This window comes from Lithobates pipiens, unplaced genomic scaffold, assembly GCF_037356315.1.
Source record: "Lithobates pipiens isolate NorthernLeopardFrog02 unplaced genomic scaffold, aLitPip1_a1.2 Scaffold_1, whole genome shotgun sequence".
Classification (NCBI taxonomy): domain Eukaryota; kingdom Metazoa; phylum Chordata; class Amphibia; order Anura; family Ranidae; genus Lithobates; species Lithobates pipiens.
This window is the reverse complement of record NW_027507685.1, coordinates 182,862,004-182,886,227: the sequence shown is the minus strand read 5'-3', so window position 1 is coordinate 182,886,227 and position 24,224 is coordinate 182,862,004. Positions and strand designations below refer to the sequence as shown.

Genomic DNA, 24,224 nt, shown 5'->3' with positions numbered 1-24,224 from the left:
TAATTGCCTCTTCCTTTTCGGGACCGATGTCCCTTGCAGATGAGCTGGTGATTGGCTTTTTTTTTTTTTTTTTTTTCTCCTCATGCTGTCAGCGTGAGGATTAAAAAAAAAAAAGTTTACCAAGCTTTTGTTTACATCATGTGATCAGCTGTCATTGGCTGACAGCTGATCACATGGTAAGGGGCTGGGACCAGGGGAAACGGCCTCCCGGAAATTCAGGTCTGCGCTGTGGCGGTCATTCGGCTATAGCGCGGTTGTCAAGTGGTTAAAGTAGAACTAAAGGTCTAAAACTTTTTTATTTTTTATTTTTTTTATTTATTTTTTTTTCATTTTGGATAGAGTATAGTCAAAACAGGAAATGAGGAGAAATCTCTCCATAGTGAGGCAATCCCTGGTTGTCACCAGAATGTGTCCCCATTTCTTCTTTCTTTCCTCTGTCAGAGTACAACAGTGCAGAGGGAGGGATTTCACTATCCACGCAGACTGTGTTGATGGGGGGGGGTGGGGAAATCAAACAGTTTTGCATAATGTTTGGCCAGCAATATGGTTACATTTATTGAAGGTACAACATTTAGCAACTCACATGGTTGATGATTAAAAGAGGCACATCTAAGTTTGCAGACATCCGGGGTAAAGCTGTCCACATAGACCGTCCGCCACACTGCCGGCTCTCACTGTTGTCAGTCTGCAGTTGTGACTGGAAAGACTACCCTGCAGTAGAGCAATCTGAAAGCGAGGCATGGACCGCTTGTGGAGCGTAGCGTGGAAGGGATGATGTCGATGACGGTGTGGAGGATGGTCAATGTGGACAGCTTTACCCCGGATGCCTGCATACTTAGATGTGCCTCTTTTAACTACTTTCCTACCAGGCACTTGCACCCCCTTCTTGCCCAGGCCATTTTTCAGCTTTCAGCGTTGTCGCACTTTGAATGACAAGTAGACAGTAGCGCTACACTGTACCCAAATTACATTTTTATAATTTTCTTCACAGAAATGGCGCTTTCTTTTGGTGGTATTTAATCACTGCTGTTTTACTTTTTACTTAAAAAAAACAACTCTAATTTAGAAAAAAAAAATGTTCTCCTTCATTGAGGTGCGCTGATGAGGCAGCACTAATAGGCTGAACTGGTGGGCACTGATGAGGCAGCACTTATGTGCACTGATATTTGGTACTGGTGGGCATTGATGGGTGACACTGATGGGCAGCACTGACTGTCATCTCTAATGGGCACTGATTGGTGACACTGTTGGCACTATAATGTAATCGGGGGAATGATGATTACTGACATCTCCGTGTTTACATGTGACCAGCTGTGATTGGACACAGCCAATTACAGAGATCGGGCTTCGCCCTGTGTCCTAGCAACACAGTGCGATCGCCGTGCTGCACGCCTCCACGAGAGTGTCCATTCTAATGACGTCCCAGAAGGAGAGCTGCACTCAGCCAATGGTTAATTATTAACCCTTGTGAGTTGCTAAATGTTGTACCTTCATTAAATGTAATCATATTGCTACACTTCAAGGCGCCTCTTCTCTTTTATACTCAGTTGTGACATGACCCTACTTGTATATCGAGTCAAAATTTATAAAAAAAATGTAACTTGTCTTGCAAAACAGTCTCAAACCAAGGTTTTACTGTAGTTAGCTTTATCTTCCACTCAGCTGCCGCACATATGTGTGCATTAAGGTCTGATCATGTATGCTGACAGCACACTGAACAAGCTGTTGGTCACAGCTTCTATTCAGGAACCAGTGGGGTGGCCTCCTGATCATGTGACTGCTATGGGAGCCAATTACAGTGGTTATGTGATTTGGTAAACCATGCCATGTTTCTGCAATAAAGTCCATTTAAGGCCAGCCATTCACGGTTCGAATCTTGGCCAGATCAGCAGGAATGGGCATGCTGAATGTACCAAGTAGATTGCAACCAGCCTGCCGTATTTTCTTGCGATTACCACTAGCAGCCGCTAGCGATAATCACTGACTACCTGTCCCACTTTCTGCTTCTGACTTCGGGCCGCCTAGGTGACTCTTCCTGTCTCCCTAGGTGGCCCCTCCCTCTCGAAAATCTTCTGGGACACGTCACAGGTCCCAGAAGATTGCCTGTCCAATTGGAGAGCGCAGCGTGACTGACCCTGAAGCTGCAAGCTAGCACTGCTGGGTGCCCATAGCTTCAATGGCACCTCCGCACGGCCGCATCGCTGGATCATGGGACAGGTGCGTGTCTGTTTATTAAAAGTCAGCAGCTACACTCCGCTTTAATGCAATCTCTGCATTAAGGTAAACTAAATAAATAAAACTTTTGTATGCAGCAACTCCCCTCTTCCCACCCCATACTTACCTGAGGCTGATTTCAATCCTAGGAGCAGCGGCTCTCTAGCAGTGGGTGCCCTTAGCTCCTTCTGCTGTCAATCAAAGCCTGTCAGCAGAGGAGGGAGCAGAGTCCTCGCTTTTCACACTGCTCCCAAGCTGCCCATAGAGGGTTGTTTTTATTTTTATTTTATTTTTTTATTTTTTTTTTCTGTCCAGCCTATGGGCTGAAAAAACAAACAGATAAAGGAACCCTCAGCCGGGATATTGTATTCTGACGGCAGGATCCTGTGCTGTCAGAATACACAGATCAGTGGCTGCAGCCACTGATTGATAGAAGTTTTCCAACTTGTCTGATTGTCAAAAGTCAATCCAACTATAGACTTTTGTCAAACAGGGAGGGCCACACATTGACCAAAATTCAGCCGGTCCCTGCTGAACTGCCAAATTTCAAACTGTCTATGGCCATTTTTTATTTTTTATTTTTTTTAGGAGCTCAAGCTCATGTAAATAAGACCTGAGCAAGAGCCCCTGCAGCGTGGGAAGGCGACTAGCAAACATGTCTGAATATGTATACAAGACTTGAGGGGTGAGCTGTATGCAGACACACACATCTCTCTGAACAGGGAAAGTTGATCTCGTCTCCTCAGTCTTTGATTTTGTTAAAAGTGCTGATCGACTGTTTTTTTGTGTTAGAAGAAACCTCGGTTCACACTATGATCCACATGTGAATCTCATAGCAACCGCACCACATTCTTGTTCAATTCACATGTGATTCACCGAGGTGAGATCTGAACCCATTCATTTTGAATGGGCTCAAATTACACTGCATTGCACCAAAGGTGTGAATGCACCAATTTTGGCACTGCAGCTGGATTGCATAGTACTTGCGATCCAGTGTGGGCAAATGCACTGCATTTGCAACCTGCATTTGGGGTGTCATTAAAGCGTGGGGAACAAAAGTGTTTTTAAAAACAGCAGCTACAAGTACTGTAGCTGCTGACTTTTAGTATATAATAGACACTTACCTGTCCAGAGAGTCTGCAATATCAGCACCCCAGGCAATTTTTTGGTTGGCTGTCGGGTCCTGCCGCCGCCATTCGCCTGTTCCCTGCTGCTCATGTGCGAAGCATGCTGCGCTTTCTAGTTTCCCCGACGGCAGGGGAAGGCGGAGGGGGGTCGAACTTCCGAGTGACGGCGCCGTCTCCTGGAAGTGGGAAAGGGTACCCCAACAGGTCATGTTTTCAGACTTTTCATTATTTTGTACAGATCATTTGATCAGTTTTACTGCCTTAGTAATTACCACAGCTGTGTCACCTGAAGGAAATCCTGAAAACATGACATGTTGGCGCGCCTTGAGGACTAGAGTTGAAAAACACTGCTAGACACACACACAGTGGGGCTTAGCCCCATCCCCTGCTTCCTCCTCACTGCATTTGATTGACAGCAGCAGGAGCCAATGGCTCTTGCTGCTACTCAAGTCCCTGTGTGAAGAGGGAGGGAGGGAGAAGAGATGGAGCCACGCACAAGGGAGAAGAGATCCAGCGCTATACAATGTTTTTTTATTTTAATGCAGGTAATCCTCTCTCAGCTTTCTCCCTCCTAATTGGCTCAGAATTTGCAGCAGGAGTCATTGGCTGTTGTCAATCACATTCTGTAAGGAGGGAGTAGGGGGCAGGGCCAAGACATGCTCCGTGTGTCTATGGACACACACAGCTGGCTTTGGAGTGAGCCTGCATGAGTGCCCCCAAAGAAAGTGACTTTTTCTATGGAGACACTTGGCTGGGGGGGGAGCCAGGAATGCCTACGGGGGAGCCAAAAAGAGGAGGATCAGGGCTGCTCTGTGCAAGACCATTAAACAGAGTAGGTAAGTATAATAATACTTAAAGGGGTTTTAAACCCTTGGTTTTTCACCCCACCCCCTTTTTCTTACTTGAGCCTGGTCGTTCCAAGGATGGGGATAAGTACAGTAGCTCAAGCCCCTGTCTTGGGTCCTCATTGGATATAGTGATAGCAGCAGGAGCCGTTGGCTCCCACTGCTGTCAATAAAATCCAGTGACATGGGGGGCGGGGCCAAGTCCTGCTGTCTGTGTCAATGGATGCAGCAGCAGGACTTGGGAAAGCGGCTCTTCATGGGGGCACTCGAAGAGGAGGTGCCAGGAGTGCCGCGTGGGGCAGAAAAAGGAGAATCGTGGCCACTCTGCAAAACCCTTGCACAAAGGAGATAAGTATAACATGTTAGTTATTTAAAAAATAAAATACAATCAAGTTTTACAATAACTTTATGTAACTTCTCATAGTATTTGCTTGGATTTAGACCTTGGCTGCCATCACTCCACACCACCACTAATTAGTGGTTTAGAGATGAATGAGGTCAATGAGGAAGCTGCCACAACAGTTATATCATTCCTGTAAACTTCACCATAATGAGCACATCATAATTACTGTTGTGTCGATAAGAATGGGGTTTTCCGCTAATCTTTGACTAGATCATTAGGTGAGTTTACTGTATATAATCTGGATGGATGGGGTTAGACCCTCTGAGTGTTTATTGCTTTCTATGGCCCTGCTGTGAAAACTCACCCTTCTAGTTATTCTAATGCCGCGTACACACGATCGAACTGTTTGACGTACTTAGTCCGTCATACAATCCGACGGACAATCCGTTGTACTTTCCACTGAACGGACTTGACCACACACGGATGCACAAACAGTCCATCGAAAGCTTGCGCGATGACGTGTACAGCACGTACGACGGGACTAGAAATAGGAAGTCCAAGACACAGCAAAGCACCCTTCCGCCGTGTAAATCCTTTCTGGGCATGCGCCATTCTTAGTCCGTCGAACTAGCCTACTGACGACCGTATTGTCCGCTGAAACCAAAGTACGACGGACAGATTTTTGGAAAATCCGAAATTCTTAGTACTCCGGACTGCACGCTGAAAAAGTCCGCTGAAGCCCACACACGAGCGGATTGTCCGCTGAAATGTGTTTCAACGGACTAAGTACGTCAAACAGTTCGACCGTGTGTACGCGGCATAAGTTTAGGGGAATTCTGAAACGTTTGAGTTGTCGTCAGAATAATAGGGGAGGGAAAATCTTCCAAATGCGATCCTGTGACGACTTGATCAATTTGGGGTCGATTTTACTAAAACGGGAGAGTGCAGATCTGGTGCAGCTCGGCTTAGAAACCAATTGGCTTCTATCTTCAGCTTGTTGCATAAAGCTTTGGCAATTAAAACTAGAAGCTGATTGGTTTCTGCAGAGCTGCACCAGATTTTGCACTCTCTAGTGTTAGTAAATAAAAAACTTTGAATCACTGATCGGTTAGCATAATAAATGACGAGGACATAGAACTTTGCTGATGTGGCATTGATACATGTGTTTTCCATATGGGGGTTTCACACTACTGAAGTCAGTAAATCAGAATCGCAGACAAAAGACACTTGGCAGTTATTTTAAGACTTTTTTTCTTTTTCTTTTTTTTCCCTTTTTCTTTTTGCTGCCAGTGTCCTGTTTGGGGTGATTTCTCCAAAGTGGGAGGAAATCGCTTCCTTGACAGTTGTCACCCAAACTAGAGGTTCTCCTTAACTTCCTGATTCAGTGGCAACAGAAACGTTTTTTGGAATTTCCCTCTGCTTTCAACCTGATAACAGTGGTCATCAGAGCAAAAATACAGTGGATGAATCTCCTCAGTGTGGTCACAGCAATACGTAAGAACCTGACGACTGAACTAACCATCCCTTACTGCAGGGGTGCCCAACCAGTGGCCCGCCGAGCCCTCTGATGTTGGATGGTGATTTGACAAGCCCAGATCGCAGGTTGCCAACCCACCATCCCAGAGCATCAGTGTTGTGAATGAAGCTGGTGGTAGAGAAAGTAAGAAGCTGCAGAGCCGCATAAGCTGATGCTTCCTATATAGTGCCAGCTCCTGTCACAATCGATACCAAATGCACTCTGCCTGGCACAGCAACAACCGGGGGAAAACTGAATGGAAGATTGATATTAAAGGTGTGTTTGTTACTGAAATCGGTGTATATATGGGGCATATCTGTTCTTTAGTGGTTACTAGGCTGCTGTTAAAGGAATCCTGCCCATGCGGATTACCTGCACTGAGCCACAGACTTCTGTTATTACCTGTGGGTTTGGTGCGCTTTCAGAAAGTGCTTTATACCATCAGGATATAATAGAAGTCTATGGCAAAGTGCAGCTAACCTGCAGGAAAGCCACAGGTGCACATGGCGTATCAGCGTGAAAGCAGCCATTGGACCCTCCATTCACCTCTATGTCCATTTACCCCTGCTTACCTTCAATCTGATTCGCAAAAAATAAAAACGGTAGGGGAACTGTCCCTTCCATCAGATTGAATTGGAGGGCCCATAGAGTGGATATGGACACAGCCCATGCTATTCTGCATATGCAGCATAGATACAGATCTGTCATCCACCCATTACACTTATTTTGGCCCGCGACCGGTTACCAAGTCGCTTCAATGGCCCTCGCTCTTCAAAAGGTTGGGCACCCCTGCCTTACTGTATCCAGAATGTTAAGTTGGGTTATACAATGGATACTCTCTAACCCCTGCAGACTCTTTAAATGGGCCTGTGACCACTGAGGCCGGTAGAAGGGGCTCCGGATCATGTGGCACTGTGATTGGCTGCACAGTGCGGTCAATGAGGGCCCTTCCTATTGGCTTCCGATTGTCGGTAGTTAATGGTGAGCTGTCTATGACAGCTCAGTAACAGGTCTGCCAGTGGAGCCTGACCCAAAACAAGACAGCAACACATGTGGTAGTTATGCATTAACGCCCTATTCTTTCCTATGGGGGAGCGGTTCTTATTTCGGCCTCCATTGATCCTGCCAAGTACAGCAGCTCCCCATAGAAACTTATGGTAACAACTTTATCATAGTTTTGCCCTTCATTTTCAGGACAAGGTACCTCCTTCAGTACTGCTAAATATTTATTATTTTATTTATTTATTTTGACTGAGAAGAGGGTAGAGCCCCAAAAGTTTATCCTGAAAGTTATAAAATTGTTATAAAAAAAGAAGTTATAAAGTAAAAAATTAGCATCTAAAAATACTATAGTTGCTGACTTCTACAATACAGGGACCTGGCCTCATCACCCAGGCTGGCTAGGTCTCTGGTCTTTGGGTCTCCAGCACTGGCATCTTCCCAGTGCACATGTATGAGATGCGCTGCACTTTCTCATTAGTCCCGCAGTCTCTTGGGACGTGTGATGTGTCCCAGGAACTTCTACTCTGTGACAGAGCAAAAGGTAATGCGGTGTCTCTAGGGCGTGGTTTGAACCATAGATTTGTATGGCTCAAATCGCACTGCATTCGCACCAAACCTGTGCAGGATCCTTCATACCCATACGGTCCGATTATGCAATGCATCGCATACTAGCACATTATATGACACTTGCCTGCAAACTAATCTCTCGGTGCCCCTGCTCGAGACCACATCCATCTTCACCCGTCTTCCTTACCAGGTCCACGGTCTCTGGCTGTGTGACTAGCCGGAGCCGTGTGACATCACTCCTACGCATGCGCACGCAAGCTGATCGCAGCACAGGCTTCTGAAGAAATTACAAGGGCAGCCATTCCTTCAGAGGGCATGTGGCGATGACGTCATCATGCAGTATACAGTAGATATCCCTAAACGGTGCAAGTTTAGGAGATATTTACAGTACCTATAGGTAAGACTTATTATAGGCTTACCTATAGGTACAAACGTTAGAGGAAAGTTTACTACCTCTAACTTAATATACACTCCACAGTCGGGTTAACATGAATGGATTGGGATTTTATTTTTATTTTTTTTGGATGCTGTGTGGAATCCACAGCAAATTTGTGGTGAATTTGCACCGCATCTAGTGGGTTTCGAGGCTAACTGTTGTTTTCTGTACCCGCTGAAATTTGCTTGGCCTGAAAAATTTAAACTAACGCAGCCAACACGGCCAAGCTGAAATATATTACATTTTATTTTAAGATCTAGACTAAGTGAGCACATTCAAATGCATCAAAACAAAAATCGTGTACAGTACAGTTTAGTTTCTTTAGAAAGCAGCCGCACCCGAAGTTAAAAAAAGTTTGTATTCTGCCTGCATGCTGTAGAGAGGAATCTTACTCTTTGGGTGGAAGCAGTGGTCTTTCTGCAGAAGTCTGAAACGTCCCTGCTAAATCCAACTTGAAGTGCTACTAAACCCACAAGCGTAAAATCAGTCTGTATTTGCAGTAAAGCATGCTTGTTATACTCACTGTTGTACCTAAGGGGTTAATCCTCTGCATTGTGTAAAAAGGCTGTTTGATCCTGTATGCACAGATCCTCCTCTTCTTCCACTGACTCCAAAACAGGTCTGGATAAGTTACTGGAGTCAGGCTGCACATGCTCAGTCTGGTGTGTATTGCTAGTGGTTTTTACTTTTTTGATGGGAGAGTGCATGTGATCATCACAGGGCCAATTAGCACTGTTCAGGCAGAGAGGTTCAGGGGTCCTGGATCCTGATAGGACAGCCAGTGCAGTGTGAAAACTCCCCCTACAAGCTTTAACCAGGCCCAAACTTGTCTAGCATACACACGGTTGCACAAAGTTGTCGGGGGGGGGGGGGGGGAAAAACGATTGTTCTGAACGCGGTGATGTAGAACATGTACGACGGGACTATAAACGGGCCAGTAGCCAATTGCTTTCCTCTCGTAATTTTATTCGGAGCATGCGTGGCAGTGGCACTTTGTCGGAATTGTCTACACACGATAGGAATTTAAACGATTGGATTTTGTTGTTGGAAAATTTTAGATCCTGCTCTCAAACTTTGTGTTTGTTGGAAATTCTGATGGAAAAAGTCCCATGGAGCCCAGGGGCAGACTGACAACTCATGGGGCCCCTGGGCAATAGGAGATTATGGGCCCCCCAGGCAATCAGATTATGGGGCCACGCAGTAAACAATCACACAGTATACACAGACCTGTACACACAGTATACACAGACATATTTCTATTGGCTGAGACGGTACTGGAGAGGTGGGGCAGCTATAATCTCAGGATTTTTAGACCAAAAGGATGTTGGTAAGGGACATTTCAGAGACAGATGTAAAAAAAATCGCAGATTTTAACATACTGTCCCGGGTTTTACTGAGGCTGGCAACCCTGATGGGGCCCCCTAGTGGCCCGGGGCCCTCGGCAGTGCCCAAGTAACCAAATGGTCAGTCCACACCTGATGGAGCCCACACACGACAACACAATCCGATCATGCATTTTCCGTCGGAAAGTCTGACCATGTGTACGGGGCATTCGTCTGACATGTCAGGGGGGGTTGTCAGACCTCTGCAGAGAGAAAGAAAAGAGGGCGCACCAGCCTTGTGCATTATCCTTTTGATGAGTTTATTATAATGCCGCGTACACACGACTGGACTTTTCGAGGGACTAGGTCAGACGGACTTTCGGCGGAGTTCTGACAGAGTTCTGATAAACTTTCCGAATGAATGGACTTGGCCACACACAATTACACCAAAGTCCGACGGATTCGAACGTGATGACGTACGACCGGACTAGAATAAGGAAGTTCATAGCCAGTAGGCAATAGCTGCCCTCGCGTTGGTTTTTGTCCGTCGGACTAGCATACACACGAGCGGATTTCTCGGTAGGAATTGGGTCCGGCGGAGTTCCGGCGGAAACATTTGAAACATGTTCCATTTCTAAAGTCTGACGGATTTTTGCAAATCAAAAGTCCGCTGCAGCCCACACACGATCGAATGGTCTGCTGGAATCGTTCCGTCTGACCTTTTTGATGTCAAAGTCCGGTCGTGTGTACGCGGCATAAGAATGAATTAAAAACTATTCACAAGCATGTGAAAGAAAACCACAATGTGAAAGCCTTAAACTGTTGGCAATTGGTCTGATATTGACAGTCTGCAGGCGATAAGGAGAAGGACATGAGAACCTCTGCTGGTTTACTCGTTTCAAAGGGATACCTCTTTCTTCACAGCCTAGCAGTGCTACCTCCTTCGGCTACTTAAATACACATGTGCATCCATAGGATGCATCCCAGGGAGGCTCCAGGGCCTCACCCACTATTTTGGGCGGTCCTAAGGAGTGGCAGGGCTTCAGTGACAACTAGAGAGTATGTTTATAAGTGTGTGTGTGTGTGTGTGTGTGTATATGTATGCAAATAATTGAAGAACTCTGGACGGCCACACTCCAAGATGCATTCAAATGCTTGCACCCGGGTTTCTCCATTCCTGGAGGTGCTGTTTTCTTCCAATTTGTGGATTTACCTGGAGCGGTGTTTCTCTTTGTGTGTGTATATATGTACACAACGCTACGTAGTGCCTATATTAGGCATATATCCGCATTTGTACATTTGTACATATGTACAACATATAAAGATGTTTATAGATAGGTGGAGCTTACCACATAGATGTGTTGGTCCATGTGATCCATCTCAACATGTACTGCCGCTGTATATGGTGGCTGATCCGTCCTAGCTGTCAGGATGGCGTCTAGAACGCATACAGCATTGTTTACTTTCCAGATAAACCGAAAGTGCGGTCCAGACGTCATTTCCTGCTCGCCCACCATCCGCAGAGAGATCACTACTTCTATATAGAAGGGTCATTCTCTACAGTAGCCTTTTTGAACCAGGTTCCTTCAGGTTTCTTTGGGGGAGCCTTGGCAAAATTCCTAAAAAATTGCCCCAAAACTATGTACAAGCCAACGGGTGGATCAAGCCTCTCTTTTAGTTACACAAAGCCACAGGTTTTCATTGTACACCATTAACAACCTTTCAGCCGCCAGTATCCTAACAACCAATGACATCATAGGTTGTTTGCCTCTTACCTGCCCATTACAGTCAGCACTGGGGTCATGTTAGCTGAGGGAGAAGAGAAACACTGGAATACTAGTCAGTACCCGTGTGCTTTGGAAGAATAAATCGCCTCTAATGTTGGGTGTCCTATGCGCATGAATACTGCTGCATTATGTAATACTGTTAGTTTTAGTTCGGGGTTTTTTTTTTTTACATTTTAGAATGGGATGCCTAAAGATTGTGCATTATTTTAAAATGTTGAGAAACCCTGCTCTACAGCATGCTGGTAGGACACATGATTCTATACTCAGGTTGTTGCTATTTTTGAAGAAAATCAACTTTTAGCCCTTGTACACACGATTGGAGATTCCGACGGAATGTGTCCGATCGGAGCGTTTTGTCAAATATTCCAACTGTGTGTGGTCTGCATCGGACTGTTTCCGTCTGAATATCTGTTGGACCAACTTTTCCAACTTGCCTGAAATATTTTCCGACAAAATGCTCCGATCGGACATACTCCAATCGTGTAGAGAATTCCGATCGGACAAAGTGCCACGCATGCTCAGATCAAATTCCTACATCAAAGCTATTGGCTACTAGCCTGAACGTAGTCCCATTGTAACGAAATTACGTCATCACGTTCTGAAAGATCGAATTTTGTGACAACTTTGTCCGACCGTGTGTATGCAACTGTTTCGGACAAGATCCGTCGGACAAAATCTGACGGATTTGGTTGTCGGAATCTCCGACCGTGTGTACAAGGGCTTAGGGCTCGTTTACATTAGTACTTGAAGAGCGATCCACGGTGATCACTTTTCAGGGAGTGGTGCATTCAGGAGCAATACTGCTGCTTTCTTAATGCCCCCCCCCCCCCCTTTTTTCCCCTTTGACAGTCAAATTGAGTTTTTAAATGAAAAGACTGCCACAACCGTGAGCCTAGTGATTGACTTGTGTTTGTGGCGCAGCTCCATTCACTTAAATGGTGGAACTGCCCACCAAATGTGATGGGGGGGGGGGGGGGGGTAGCCAAAATGTCTGCCGCGCCATGAAGCAAAGCATTCTGGCTATTCCGTTTGTACAACCTTGGCTTGCTGACTGTCCAGATCAAGTGAAAGGGGGGCAGTAAAAACCACCCTTTTTTTTTAACTACTCTCCCTAACTGCAGGTAGAAACTAAGCTTAAAGTGATTGTAAGGGTTTGTTTGTTATGTGTGGGTTTTTTTTTTTTTTTTTTTTTTATATCATACTTGCCTCCACCGTGCAGATCATTTTGCACAGAGTGGCCCCGATCGTCCATTTCTGGGGTCCCCCGGCAGCTCTCATGGCTCCTCCCCACATCAGATAAACCCCCCCCCCCCCCCCCCCCAGGAGAAGCGCTCTCCCAGGGCGTTACCTTGCAGGTGCACTCCCGAGTCCAGCATTCGGTGTCCATAGTATGACTTGGCCGGCACCCGCGTCATTAGATTTGATTGACAGCAGCGGGAGCCGATGGCTGCGTTTGCTATCAATCTATCCAATCAAGAGATGAGAACCCCGGGCAGAGAGACATGCATCCCCGCTGGGTCAAGTTCCATGTCTCGAGTAAGTAAAACCGGGGGGACTTGTCACTGTCAGGGTTTTTTTCATCTTAAGGCATAGGATGCATTAAGGTGAAAAACACAAAGGCTTACAGCCCCTTTTAAGGCTCAATTCACATCTATGCATGTTGCTTTTGAGCATTGAGCAGTGCTTGCCGGGTTTTTGGACATGCATTGATTTGCATTTTTATTTTTTACACGGTATATAGCTGGTTGCTAAGGAGGGGTTGGGAAGCCGACCGCCGCATCTTTAATAACTGAGTCATCAGCTATCAGAGGGCTTCCCTGCTAAATGTAAAATAAAAGAATTGCCAGCTAAAAAAAAAAATCACAGCGTGAGCCCCCTCAGGTCAATACCAGGCCCTTGGGTCTAGTATAGATTTGGAGGGGACCTCCCATGCCAAACTTTTTTTTTTTTTTTTTTTTAAATGTCGATACCAGACCCTTATCCCAGCATGCAGCCTGCCAGGTTTAGGAAAGGGAGGGTATGAGCGAGCACCCCCCCCCCCCGAACCATACCAGGCCACATGTCTTCAACATGGGGGGGATGGGTGCCCCGGGGGGGCCCCCCACAGAGCCTCCCATCCCCCCCCTCCCTTTTTCTTGACCTGCTGGGCTGCATGCTCGGATAAGGGTCTGGTATGGATTCTGGAGGGGACCCCATGCCGTTTAATAAAAAAATATATATATTTGGGGGGGGGGGGGGGTTCTCCTCCGAATCCATACTAGACCCACGGGCCTGGTGGAAGGGGGGGGGGTCTCCACGCTGTTTTTGTGAGATATATATATATATACATATACATATATATATTATAATATATATATATATTATAATATAATATAATTTTTTTTTTTTTACACATTAAGAGGAGAAGCCCACTGACAGCTGATGACTCATCAGTTGTTGAGGATGCCCTCGCCAGCTTCCTGGCCCCCCTCTTTAGCAACCAGCTATATACCATGTAAAAAAACAAATAAAAATGTGGTACTTGCGTTTCTGATGCGGGTCAATTGAAGTATTTTAGATGCAAAATGCTGCATTTTGTGGGAAAAAAGCTATATGTATATAGCAACCCGCTATACACAGTGTAAAAAAAAATTGTGGTAAAACGTGGTACTTGCGTTTTTGAAGCAGGTTCATTGAAGTATTTTACATGCAAAACACTGCATATTGTGAGGAAAAAAATCCCCGACCCTTTCCAAGAACGCAGAGCCACAAAAATGCATTGATGTGAACGTGTTCCATAGGGATTCATGTTAAAAAAATTCCCTGCATTTCTGCAAAATGCATCAAAAAACACATTAGTGTGAATCGAGCCTAAGACTTTGCAGTTTTTTTTTTTTTTCCCCCAAGCACCTGGAATCTATTACCAAGTTATAAACTGAACATGTTTTTTTCAAGAGCTTAGTTGCACATAAGATTTTAATTGTTTGCAAATGAGATTTAACCACCATATTGCCTGAGTTGAAATCCATGTATGCAGCAAACGAGGCCCCTGTAATCCAGGCTGTAAAAGGTCATTCTCTGAAGTAATTAAAACTCACGTGTAGACATTCCCTTTTGTTTTCTTAGCAATTTCAGTCGCTTTCAACCATTTTCAATCACAAAAAAATGACCAAATGGATCAAATTGGCATCAACAGTTCAACGTGAAAATGTAATTTTAAACAATTTAAAAATTCCCGTCTACCTGACACATACGGGGTTGCTTAAATTATTTTTAAACCCAAGAACAAAAATGTAATTATCAGTATTATGGGTTCTTAAATGTGGTGGTTGCATTAATTTTCTTTATTTCAGACTAAGTATATTTTATACAAATATAGAATCATACCTGTTGATCCTGACAGAAATCCAGTCTCCTTCCTGTGCACTAAGCTGATATCTCGAACCATGTTATCAGGACTCCCAGCTAGTTAAGAGGCCTTCAGAACACCCCCACTCGCTGTTATGAAGAAAACACGGGGTGTTCTATTGTCCCAGCCTAGGATGACAACGCTGCTCCTCCATGGTGAGTGAGTGGTGTCACCAGTGGCAGCTGGTGGGCAAACGGCTCAGTTAGCATTCAGTAACAGTTTTTTTAAACTGTTAAATTGATGGGTTGACTTTCGCTTTAACCTATCAGTGGTCATAAAGTTATGGCTGATTAGTGTGTCCGTGCGTGCGCGCGCATACACAGTATCTCACAAAAGTGAGTACACCCCTCACATTTTTGTAAATATTTTATTAGATCTTTTCATGTGACAACACTGAAGAAATTACGCTTTGCTACAATGTAAAGTAGTGATTGTATAGCTGTATAACAGTGCAAATTTGCTGTCCCCTCACAATAACTCAAAACACAGCCATTCATGTCTAAACCTCTGGCAACAAAAGTGAGTACCCTAAGTGAAAATGTCCAAATTGGGACCCAATTAGCCATTTTCCCTCCTGGTGTCATATGACTCGTTAGTGTCACAAGGTCTTGGGTGTGAATGGGGAGCAGGTGTGTTCAGTTTGGTGTTATCGATCTCTTACTGGTCACTGGAAGTTCAACATGGCACCTCATGGCAAAGAATTCTCTGAGGATCTGAAAAAAAAAAAGATTGTTGCATAAAGATGGCCTAGGCTATAGTAAGATTGCCAAGACCCTGAAACTGAGCTGCAGCACGGTGGCCAAGACCATACAGCGCTTTAACAGGACAGGTTCCACTCAAAACAGGTCTCGCCATGGTCAACCAAGGAGGTTGAGTGCACGTGCTCAGCGTCATATCCAGAGGTTGTCTTTGGGAAGTAGATGTATGAGTGCTACCAGCATTGCTGCAGAGGTTGAAGGGGTCTGGGGGTCAGCCTGGTAGTGCTCAGACCATACGCCGTACATTATATCAGATTGGTCTGCATGGCTGTTGTCCCAAAAGGAAGCCTCTTCAAAAGGCAATGCACAAGAGAGCCTGCAAACAGTTTTCTAAAGACAAGCAGTCTAAGGACATGGATTACTGGAACCATGCTCTGTGGTCTGGTGAGAGCAAGATAAACGTATTTGGTTCAGATGGTGTCAAGCGTGTGTGGTGGCAACCAGGTGAGGAGTACAAAGACAAGTGTGTCTTGCCTACATTCAAGCATGGTGGTGGGATTGTATTGGTCCAGGGCTGCATGAGTGGGGAGCTAGAGTTCATTGAGGAAACCATGGATGCCAACATGTACTGAAGCAGAGCATGATCCCCTCCCTTCGGAGACTGGGCAACAGGTCATTATTCCCAAATAATGACCCTAAACACACCTCCAGGACGACCACTGCCTTGCTAAAGAAGCTGAGGGTAAAGGAGATGGACTGGCCAAGCATGTCTCTTGACCTAAATCCTTTTGAGCATCTATGGGGCATCCTCAAACAGAAGATGGCACAAGGTCTCTAACATCCACCAGCTCCGTGATGTTGTCATGGAGGAGTGGAGGAGGATAGTGCTTCCCTCTGCTTACCAGCTTTACAGAGACGCAGACTTCATTTTCTAGCAGGATTTGGCACCTACCCACACTGCCAAAAGTACCAATACCTTTAATCATGGTATCACTGTCCTTGATTGGCCAGCAAACTCGCCTGACCTAAATCCCATAGAGAATATGTGGGGTATTGTCAAGAGACACCAGACCCAACAATGAAGATAAGCTGAAAGCCACTATGAAAGAAACCTGGGTTTGCATAATGCCTCAGCAGTGCCACAGGCTGATCGCCTCCATGCCATGCCGCATTAATACAGTATCGTGCAAAAGGAGCCCCGACCAAGTATTGAGTGCATACTATACTGTACATGGACATACTTTTCAATAAACCAACATTTTTTTGTTTTGTTTTTAATTGGTCTTATGCAATATTCTAATTTTCAGAGATACTGAATTTTGGGTTTTCACTAGCTGTAAGCCATAATCCTCAAAATTAAAAAAATAAATAAATAAATGCTTGGAAATCCCTCGGTGCGTACGGCAGCTATATACAATTTGAGGTTTCACTTTTTGATATTCTAATTTTGTGAGATGCACTTGTAGGTGCTACATTGTCTCCAGCTACATGCGTTAATTCCCAAATCACTTCCATTTATACCTTGTTCATACTGTATGCGGCTTTGAAATCTCGCTACTTCCTTTTTAATTTCAAAGCTGCCAGTCAGTGCGGTTTGCTGAGCTGTGTGTGACTTCAGGCACATGAAATTGCCAAAAATAGTGCAGTAACCTTTTTCAAATCAGTGCACGTTAGTCACACTGTTTTTTTTTTTTTTTTTTTTTCCGGTTCCATAGGCACAAATGAGGTGCGACTTGTCATGCGATTTTTTTTAAACTATCAAATCACATGACAGATCACACCGGTGTGAACGGGGAGCTAGCTGAAAAGAGACCATGTAAATTATATAATCTTGCAAGAAATTTTTATTGTAGTCCCTTTTCATGGTTCATATGGTTTAAGAGTCTTCACTTGTGTGTGTGTGTGTGTGTGTGTGTGTGTGTGTGTGTTTGCGTTTTTGTTTGATTTGATGGAACTAAGTCTTCCTTTCCTAAAATGCTTCTGGTGGTTTGTTTGTTTAAATTTTTTATTTTTTTTGGAGGGGGAATAAAGCAGTGAACTTGTGGTAGGGTATGTGGAATGTGATTGTTTATGTGCTCTGTTCTCGAATTTCATTTCAACAAAAGTTGAACTAGTTGTAGCAATTCTGTTACAAATAATAACTTTCCTTCACAGGACAATCCAATAATGCCTGAAGTTCGGGATCTCTCGGATGCTCTCACGGACCTGTCTATGGATCCTATCACTGGTGTTGGGGTGGTAGCATCAAGAAATCGAGCACCCACAGGCTATGATGTGGTATGTAAAGAACGTAGTGTAGTGTTGTCTGTAGTTTAAGCTACCGTGATAAAGCTTGACCTTGTCTGTGTTGATATTGTGTTGAACAAGGCTGCTCAGCACAGCCCAACTCATCTGACCGTTAAAGTGGAACTTAAAGCGGAGCTCCACCCTAAAGTGGAATTTCCGCTCATTGTAACTCCCGAACCCCCCCCCCCCCAAACCAGTGCCACAATTGGCACCTTTCAGGGGGAAGGGGGTATAGTACAGGTATTTGCACCTGCTTCCGGCATAGATAGCCGCAGATTCTACGGGTATTTACGCCCCTTCCTGCGGGTCCCCTGCTGTCTGCTGGGAAACACACGGATCACAGAGACAGCAGGGACCATCCTTATTGCGCGACTCGCGCATGCGCAGTAGGGAACCGGGAAGTGAAGCCGCAAGGCTTCACTTCCTGATTCCCACACCGAAGATGGCGGCGACAGCACCCGAGAGCCGATCGCGGTCGCGCTGGGCGGTTAAGTGTTCATATTTTAAAAGTTAGCAGCTGCTGTATTTGTAGCTGCTGACTTTTAAAAACAAAAAACGGCGGAACTCCCGCTTTAACCCTTTCTCTTTTTTTTTTTTTTTTTTTCAGCCAAGAAAGCTACCATCTTAGCATCTGTTTGATCTGCAGTTGCCATGGTTTAAAATGTATATTTGCTGTACTTGTTGTTTTTCGAAATCTTACATGGTTTTCATCACAATTGTGATGAAAAGCCTGTTTACAATGTGATCAGCTGTGATTGGACACAGCTGATCACATGATAAAGGGCTGCTGTGATTGGCCCTTTACATTGATCACAAGCCCTCCCCATGTGTGCCATGGGGGTGCACGGGGGGGGGTGTGGTTAATAGATGCCGTACCAGAACTAGCTGACTGCACAGTCGGCAACCGGGCGCCCAGAACTGCATGTCTGGGGCGTCGGACAAAAGGAATTGCTCGCACCTGGGAATGGGCTGACAAAGGCCCAGGCGCCAGGACCCAATTTTTAGTCGCCATAGCGATCTGGCGCCTGGGATTTGTAGAGCTCTGCTGTGCCATACTTTCATTACCTGTTGTTTGTACCCATAAACAAATTGTTCTATCATAGATTTAGGGTGACAATACTGTTAGCTCTGAAGTGAAATTGGGCAGCAGTGTTGTCAGCCTGTGAATGGGGTACCCTTAAGTGGACATGTAGCTTTTAAATGTACTTTAAGAGGCACACGAGTTCAGCCCATCATCTGTTTGTACTATTGGGATTTGTTATTGGTGCCCTGGGGTTGTGTGAATAACTGAAGATAATTGCAGATAGAAAATTTTGGTTCTGAATGATTTTAATGTTAATCAATGATGTTCTTGTCTGGAAATGTCTGCTAGATGGCTGTGTTGGTTGAAAGATGCCCATCTGGGTAGTTTAAAGTAGTTGTAAACCCTTACATATACCTAGTGATGTGACTGGCCTCAGGGTATACACAGAGATGAAACCAACCCTCCTACATATGTTGTGACCGTTTTTTATCTTAAAATAAGGGACTTGGGGTAATTGGATACTTTACAAGAGTCCAAGATTAGACCACCCACAGTTAGGTGGGGTTCTATGGCTAGTACACTGCATATAAAAAAAAAAAAAGCCAAGAAGGTTCTATGGATGATTCTGCATAGAACACAAGAGCAAAATATCCAATGGAGGTTTCAGCAATGTGTAGACTCTAATTTGCTCTGATCTGTACAGCACACTCAAAATGGGGGACTCCATGTAATGGGTCACTAGCAGAGGAAGCAAGCAGGGTTAAATTAGGATATAGTCAAATATTGCTCATCAACCAATATCATGAGGTGAGATTATCCAGTTGAAAAGAGAACTTGATCCTCGATGGGTACAGCTGATAGTAAGTTTATGATGATGAAAATCATTCATATAACATGGGATTAGTCACAATAAATGGCCACCTCATATCAAAGTTCCACAGAAATGTACATGTTGGGCAGAGGTGGCAACAGGATGGATAATGAGATGGAGGGATAGTAGCTAAAGTGGCAGCAGAAAGCAGGCACTTGGCTGAAAATGTCAATGCGGGACTAGAGGTCTTGAGGAAAGTGCAGACAGGCAGAGGGAGAGCCAACGGGCAGTGTACTTCCATAAATATGCATAAAGTCTTCCTTCAAATGACTCTCAACTTTCGCAAACGCTGTCCTGCATGTGCTTGACTGCTCATAAAGTCAAACCTGTCCATGGCAGTGATCAGTCCGAGCCTCAACCTGGTATAGCCACACTGTTCTCCATGTGGCCGCTGTGCTCCATACAGACGCCGCAACATTGATGCCTGCATATACTTCCTCAAACCCTGGCTGGATTGAAACTGTGTGAGGCACTCATTTACCTGCAGTCTTCTCTATATCCATGCAAAGTGCCGAATTGATAAAGTTTGTCTGAGCTGTCAGAAAGCAGGGAGCGGAGAGCTGAAATTACACACTGCAGATCTCAATGAGGAGAGCGCTGACAGTTGATTGAAGGGAAGGGACCCGCTCCCCTTCACACAGCACACCTGAACAGAGATGAGGCTGTCAATCACAGGCTGTGTGCTGGAGATCCTTCCCTGTCACCTTTTCTCTCTTGATTTTAGGAAAAGTTGTCAGAAGTGACTCATGGAGATAGCAGAGGAATGAAGCAGCTCTTATTTGGGACAAGCACCCACTATAGAGGGATATGCTTTGTTCATTTTTCATGTGCCTGACGAAGGGGACCTGCGCAGCTCTGAAACGTTGCACCTTTCTTTTTGTGTCTTCAGTTAAAAAAAAAAAAAAAAAAAGCTTTTCGTACAACATTGATGATCCATAGTGTGCTTGCAAATATGAACATTGAACAGACGCAACCACTGTTCCCAATTTGACAACCGTGTCAGTGCGCAGCCACTGAATGTGAACACTGCATTCAGGGTCATGCACCAACGCAGCTGTCAGATGGGGAGCAGCAGCTGTTTCTGTGCAGCTGCTGCATCCCAATTGGCATGAATGGGACAACTTGTATAGGGATGCATGCAAACACAGCCCTCGCAGGGGCATACGTTATATTACACCCATGTGAATGAGGCCTTAAAGAGGAAGTAAACCCTGATGAGTTTACTTCCTCTTTCATTCCCTGCAAAGGCAAAGCATAATGGACTACTATGCCGCGATGACGTCACTCCCGCGCATGCGCACGGGAGCCAACACGCGCGGCAGCTCCATTGTTAGAAATGCCGCGCTCAGTGCGCCTGCGCGCCGCTGTCTACGGCGCATGCGCCGTAGACAGCGGTGCCTGTCTTCGGGCAAATATCTCCTAAACCGTATAGGTTTAGGAGATATTTCTTGGACCTACAGGTAAGCCTTAATCTAGGCTTACCTGTAGGTCAAAGTGGTTTGTAAGGGTTTACAACCACTTTAAAACAATTGTGTTTAGATGCATACAGCATATGCTTTTTGTAGGATGCAATAAGCAGATTTTTTATTTTTTCACATATATGTAAACAGGGCCCTAAATGCTTCCTCACCTCACATGAAGTGCCCTTTAATGCTAGTAAGAGTTTAATGATCATCCAGCTTATAATGAGAGGTCTTATGGAATAAAATACACTTCCTGCTCTGGAACTGAGTCAGATTCTTGAACCATAGTGACAATCACAGGAATGTATTATTCCTTGGCTCTGATCCCTATACAACATGTGGTGCTTATTTTATATATATTCTGCTCAAAATGGCTAGCCTGGTAACCCTTCCAGTTAATAATTCTGGGCTTTCTGTTCTGTTTTTAACACTATGGTAACTCCCATCAGACCCGGACTGCAGAGAAAGTATGGTTTATGTGCACAAACCATTCCCATATGCTCATTTAGGGGGACCATAAGGCTTTCTTGTGTTTAGGAGATTGTTTTCTAAGAGCGTTATATGTGCATTTGCGTGCTGGATGCCTGTTAAGGATCTAACTATTTCATATTTCACATGGTCACTCAAGCATAGCCTTCCCAGGAAGAGAGATTGCTAGTGGAGTTTAGAAATGAGTAGGAACTGCTGTTTCTACACTGGAGGATATTACAGCCAGCCTTCATTTGGGCTAATACTTAGGAATCTTCATATTTAGAACATTTTCTGAGTATGTTGCAGCATTCGAAAAGACTATAGTTTTTGAGCAGAGGAATCTGTATTTTTGGCTTTCTCTGGATTCCGTAAACCTGGAGTTTGAAAGTTCCCAAGTGCCTTGTGTGGGACAGAGCCTTTAATCCTGTGTCCATAATTTTTACTGAATGCCTGCAGCATGTGTGAGTACACGTTAGTGGTTTGGAAATAGCAAGTTAGATGCTGCCCTGGGATGGGAGAGTAAGAGTTGATGCCTTTGCTGGTTCTTTGGCTTTTGATGGGCTTTTCTCTGGGTCGGCTCACTGATCCTGTGATAAAAGTAGGACAGTGGTCCAGAGGGAAGGTTCGGGGGCAGGATAGAGTTTCAGTTAGAGAGAGAACCCCCTGAGAAAGATAATCGGAAAGCAGCACCCATGAGGAACCAATGAATGCTGTTTACCACTGCCCTGATGTAAAGGTCATCAAACTTGGTTTTGTCATGAATAAACCAGCTGCTTGAAGATGCTATATATGGACTTTACCTTTTGCATATATGCTGGAGCAGCACATAGCCCGAGTTAGGGAAAGGGATGTAGGAAAGAATAATGTCTCTGCATGTTGGACTTTGCAACACCTTTTGCATTTTTCCATGGTTTTGAAACCTTGTTTCTGCCGGATGAAGTTACTGAAAGGGGCGTAATGCATGTAACCGGCACCATCCCATTGTTCAAGTTACTAAGGTACTTTGAGGGTACAAAGACTTCCGTACAAGAGTGTTACCATGGATAAAGAAAGGTACAAGCGACCTGACGGTGCGCATGTGCCTGAGATAGGTGGGTCGCCTCTTGCAGGAGAGAAGTGTTGTTGGCATTCTTTCCATGAGCGGTCCATTTCTCATAGCAACAGGGTCAGACTCTCGCCGCAGAGGTCCCCAGCCTGTGCCCAGGTATGATGGCGTGAAGTAGTGGTGATACGCTGGGAGGGTGGAGGTGGACAAGGTTCAAGGTGTCCTTCCTTAATGCGAATTACAGTGAAGGTGCACATTTTCACAGGGACTCGAGAATTAAAGTGGAGAATAGTTACAGTGCAAGTGTATACCATGCATGTTCATTTCCAAATGCAGAGGCCTGCCTTTAAGGTAGAGTATTCCCCCAGGGCAGCCTCAGCCTGGTCCCAGGGCATTGATGAAAACGGCACAAGAGTAAAAGGTGCCCCATATGTAGTAAAGTGATTCTATTACAGGTGCCCAGTGTAGCCCAGAAGAACCCACCACAGGGTAGGCCTCTTGTGATCCTTGTTTAGCGCCCAACAAGGAGGGCAACATGGAGGAGGTGACTGCCACTACAGCAACCTACCCTGGCAACACACTGCTGTGCAGTGTGGTTATAAACCAAACCTGAGGATAGCTCAGGCATTCCAGTTTGGAGACTGCTCTCATGTCGGAGACAGGAGGTCTCACCCAGGGGTCAGAGGAGACCCAGCCAGGAAATAGAAGGTATTGTCCCAATAGTCAGGTGGGCTCCAACAGTGAGTTTATTTGGGTGTCAGGAGAACCGCTATCCAGGAGCAGGCTGTGCAGCATTGTGCTACAACTAGAGGCTGAGTGAGCCAAGAGAACCATAAGAGCTCAACAGTAGAGTCAGAAGGATTGGTAAGAAGTGCAGCGGTGCTACAGACAAAGGAGCCAGGTGGCTCGACATTTTCAGTTGACTATTTATGTTGATGTGGAAGAAGCCTCGCATGGAATTTTTTTTTTTTTTTTTTTTTTTTTATGTGACCGTTCTGTTTTTTGTTCAATAAAATTGGGCTGCCATGCCCTAAAATACAGTTTGGATTGGCACAACTCATTGTAAAAAAAGCACCCACTACATGAGTATAATCACCCGAATACCACACATTATGGCCACTAGAGGAGCTGAGGATTATAGGAAATACACCTTATGGGGATTATTCTGGCCACTGTGCAAATGGTGTGACATTCGTAGAGTCAATTTAAAAAACAAAACAAAAAAAAAAGCCCATAGGTGTTCTGTGTATTGGGTCATTGTGGCCACAGCACAGCTTTTCTGAATGCTCTAGGGTAAAAAAATAAGCGTGCTAATATTTACTGTCTGTGTAATGAACCTTATTGTGACTCAACTAAAAGGCCATAAACTTTAATTCCAGCTTCATATAGTGCTTACACAACCTGGTGTTCTTTTTATCCCTTGCATCAATTCAGACAGCTCAACTCGATGAATAAACTCACTGTTGGAGAGACAGATGATTAATCTTTTTGAATGTTCTGTTTAATGATGGATATCCATAGGTAGAAAAAACATTGGTGTTGTAAGCCACATGGAAAGATGTTACCTTAGAGGATTGGGGGAAGCCAGAGACGCGCCCCCCCCCCCCCCCAACATCCACCCTTGATCCGGTCTCCTTTCCTTTGTCCTCCCCCCGCCCATTCCGTACCTGGTCCCCAATACATTCCCCTGTCTTCCTTATTTAGGCACTTTCCCTAATCGGCACCTTCCATCTGCCGGACACCTATCTAGTTCATCCCTTCCTATTTACAAGGCCCAAGAATGAGGAGCAAATACCTATTACATGATTAGAAGAACGCC

At 45.0% G+C, this 24,224-nt stretch overlaps 1 protein-coding gene across 8 annotated transcripts in view; it reads left to right on the top strand.

Moving 5' to 3' along the window:
- The window catches only part of MVB12B (multivesicular body subunit 12B), a 270,594-nt gene that overhangs the window by 52,535 nt on the left and 193,835 nt on the right, over nt 1-24,224 (top strand). For all 8 annotated transcript variants that reach the window (XM_077478994.1, XM_077478988.1, XM_077478989.1 and 5 more), the window contains one exon: nt 17,400-17,522. In XM_077478994.1, coding sequence (XP_077335120.1) covers nt 17,412-17,522 — 111 coding nt within the window. In that variant the 5' untranslated portion in view covers nt 17,400-17,411. The remainder of the gene's footprint in view (nt 1-17,399; nt 17,523-24,224) is intronic.